General features: G+C 34.0%; 1 protein-coding gene across 1 annotated transcript; it reads right to left on the minus strand.

Annotated features, from left to right (window-relative positions):
* Positions 1-792: 792 nt before the first annotated feature.
* On the minus strand, positions 793-1,152 carry LOC127095951 (uncharacterized). The gene has a single exon (XM_051034589.1). It carries the CDS (start codon positions 1,150-1,152, stop codon positions 793-795), a length of 360 nt encoding a protein of 119 aa, XP_050890546.1.
* Between the last annotated feature and the right edge of the window lie 2,155 nt (positions 1,153-3,307).

Genomic DNA, 3,307 nt, shown 5'->3' on the forward strand with positions numbered 1-3,307 from the left:
CATTTGCTTCATCAGTTTGTTACTATGAGCATTTTGATTTGTGAAATCTTTGTTTTGTTGAGCTTGAGCATTCATAAAGTTTTCCATCATGATCTCTAGATTTGACTTTCGAGGTGCTTGTGGAGCAACAAGGGCTCCTTTATGATAACCAGGTGGAATAGCCGGTGTTGGGTTTGGAGGAAATAAAGCATTGTTATTTTTATAAGAAAAATTCAGGTGGTTTCTCCAGCCAGGATTGTAAGTGTTGAAATATGGGTTTCCTTGGGTGTAATTGACTTGGTCGGTAAGAATACCAGCCAATAACTGACAATCGGCATTAGTGTGCCAAGGGGTTCCACAAAATTCATAATTTGGTGTTAAAACAGCTACAGTAGTTGTTGGGGTTATAGCTAAGCTTTCGATCTTTTGAGTAAGTGCATCCACTTTAGCATTGACACGGTCTATGCCATTAACTTCGTGTATTCCGTCTTTCAGAGTTGGTTTTTCTACTGCAGCACATTCACCTCCCCATTGGAAATGATTTTGAGTCATGTTCTTGATCAATTCATAGGCTTCATCATAAGGTTTATCCATTAAAGCACTGCCAACTGCATCGCTCAAATTCATTTTAGTGTTGTACAAAAGACCATTGTAGAAAGTATGGATAATCAACCATTGCTCAAGTCCTTGGTGTGGACAAAGTCTCATCATGTCCTTGTATCTTTCTCAAGCGTCGAAAAGAGATCCGTTGTCTTTTTGCTTAAATACGTTGATTTGAGCTCTTAGCATAGTCGTCCTGCTTGGTGAAAAATATCAAGCTAAGAAGACTTTCTTTAACTCATCCCATATGGTTATAGAGTTTGAAGGTAGATACTGGAGCCAAGATCTAGCTTTATCTCTTAAGGAAAAAGGGAAAAGACGTAGTCTAATCACTTTGGGACTGACACCATTTGTTTTCACTGTGTCTGCGTACTGCACAAACACTGACAAATGTAAGTTTGGATCGTCTGTAGGAGTACTTGAAAATTGGTTTTGTTGAACGACTGATAACAACAAAGATTTCAACTTGAAATCGTTTCGGTTGATGGCAGGGGCAGCAATATTGTTGTGTGGTTCCTCCTGTGAAGGAACAACATAATACTTAAGAGGACGGTTTTGCGGTCCTTCATCCATTACTGGTTTAGATTCTGATTTTTGTTTTGGAAAAGGAAGATTGTACTTAATTCGGAAATTATGAACTCGGTTTTGTAAATTAGAAAAACGCTCGACTTCGTCAACTGGTTGTTCTAGCTCTTCACTTTTTTAGCGAGTGCTTGGCATAAAATTAATGGTTTAGAAGGGTAAATAATATAAAAGTTGCCTTAGTCTATACTGTGCAACAACGAAATCACAATATTGACTAAATTAATCCCCGACAACGGCGCCAAAAACTTGATAGCGACGGACGTGTCTGTCGAATAATAACTGCAAGTATACAGTTTATCGGGTAGTTTTAAAAGATTGTCGAACCCACAAAGACTAATAATCAAACTAATGTTATCTATCATTGCAATCGTAATGCTAAGGATAAAGTTTAAAAGGATATGAACGAAAATATAAACGCTAATAGCTAGAGGTTTGAAAATGATGATAAAACGAGCCCGGAATATGGATTCTGTGATCCTAAGGGATTAGGTAGAATTTGGGTACTAATTACGATTTGATTGCGTTCATTAGAAAATATTGATTTAAAGACTCTGTCTCACACTATCGCGCTATTGACTGAAACCACACCTTCTAACCACAGGAATTTGCTCTCGCTTGCCCATTTCAATTAGAAATCATATTTTGAAAACCAATTAGATCCTAAACGATGCCTAAAGCGCTCTCATTGTTTTTAGGATCGATGCCTAGTTTCCACTATCCGGTTCCTTCCTCACACTCTCGCACTATCGGCTAGAACCTTAGTTTGTTCTTCACTCTTGTGCCAAAATAATGAAACATACAATTGGAAACTAAAACCAAAATAGAATTTAATCATAATTTTCTGCCTATTATTTCTACCGAGTCCCGTTAATAACGACGATCCTCATACGTTGGAGTCAGACAAATTTAGCAAGACATAATTATAATTAGAAATAACATGATTACAACAACTAAACTTAATAATAACATGGCATGTAATGTAGTAAAGGCAATAACAAGTATAAATAATAAAATGGTAAAAACCTAAAATTAAAGAAACAAATATTTTGAATTTAAACGAAAATGCCGGCATGCTTGTTCTTGATCCAAGAGTACAATGAAAATTACAAGAAAACAGGTGTGGCAATCCCTCGATGTGAGTTATTGTCACTTTTACATGTGAATTTATGCCTAAGACTACGAAGCAATTTCAACAGAGCTTCCGCACAACTTGGATACTTTGAAACACCTCCAAGCGTCCTATTTGTAGAGGTTTCGCATCCTTGTAACCTTCCTTGATCGTGCAAGCAAAGTGGAGGGAAAATAGGTTGGAGAAAACTACACACAACTGCCCACTTACGCATAACTGCTTCTATATGATAATGATGAACGTCATTAGGACAATGGAGAACGCCATTGCCTTGATCATTAAATGATGTGGCAGGAAGGCCAATGGAGAACACCATATACACATGGCGAACGCCATTTGGGCAGAATGGGCAGAATCTTGCTCTTTTGCTGCTCTTTTACTCCTTTTCTGATTTGCTTTCGAATATGCACCGAAACTCGCTAATAATTGCAAAACGAATAAAAATGAACTAAAAAAATGATAAAACATATTGAAATAAATACGAATAACATGAGATATAAGCCTAAAAACAAGATATAATTTTTTGTTATCAGTGCCCCGGACATTGATTAAGAAATTAAAATGGTAAGTTGAGCATTATTTAAGAGATTAAAAATACATGTTCTTCTCTCTCTCTCTCTCTCAAGAGATTAAAAATACATCTCTCTCTCTCTCTCTCTCTCTTTATATATATATATATAATATATATATATATATATATATATATATATATATATATATATATATATATATATATATATATATATATATATTCTTAACTCGTGCCCCAGACACTGGTTAGCATGACCCTTTTAAAAATAAAAAATAATATAATTACGTATTAATAAAAATGTCAATATAATAATTTTTAATTCTAAGAGTAATAATATTATCATATATTAATTGTAATCAGTAGTATAATTATATGTTAATTATTAAATATAAATACTTTTATAAAACTATTTTATTTCAATTATCTTTAAAATGTATAAATTAATATGAATAAATATTAATTTTTTTATAAATAGATAATTA

Source organism: Lathyrus oleraceus, chromosome 6, assembly GCF_024323335.1.
Source record: "Lathyrus oleraceus cultivar Zhongwan6 chromosome 6, CAAS_Psat_ZW6_1.0, whole genome shotgun sequence".
Lineage (NCBI taxonomy): Eukaryota > Viridiplantae > Streptophyta > Magnoliopsida > Fabales > Fabaceae > Lathyrus > Lathyrus oleraceus.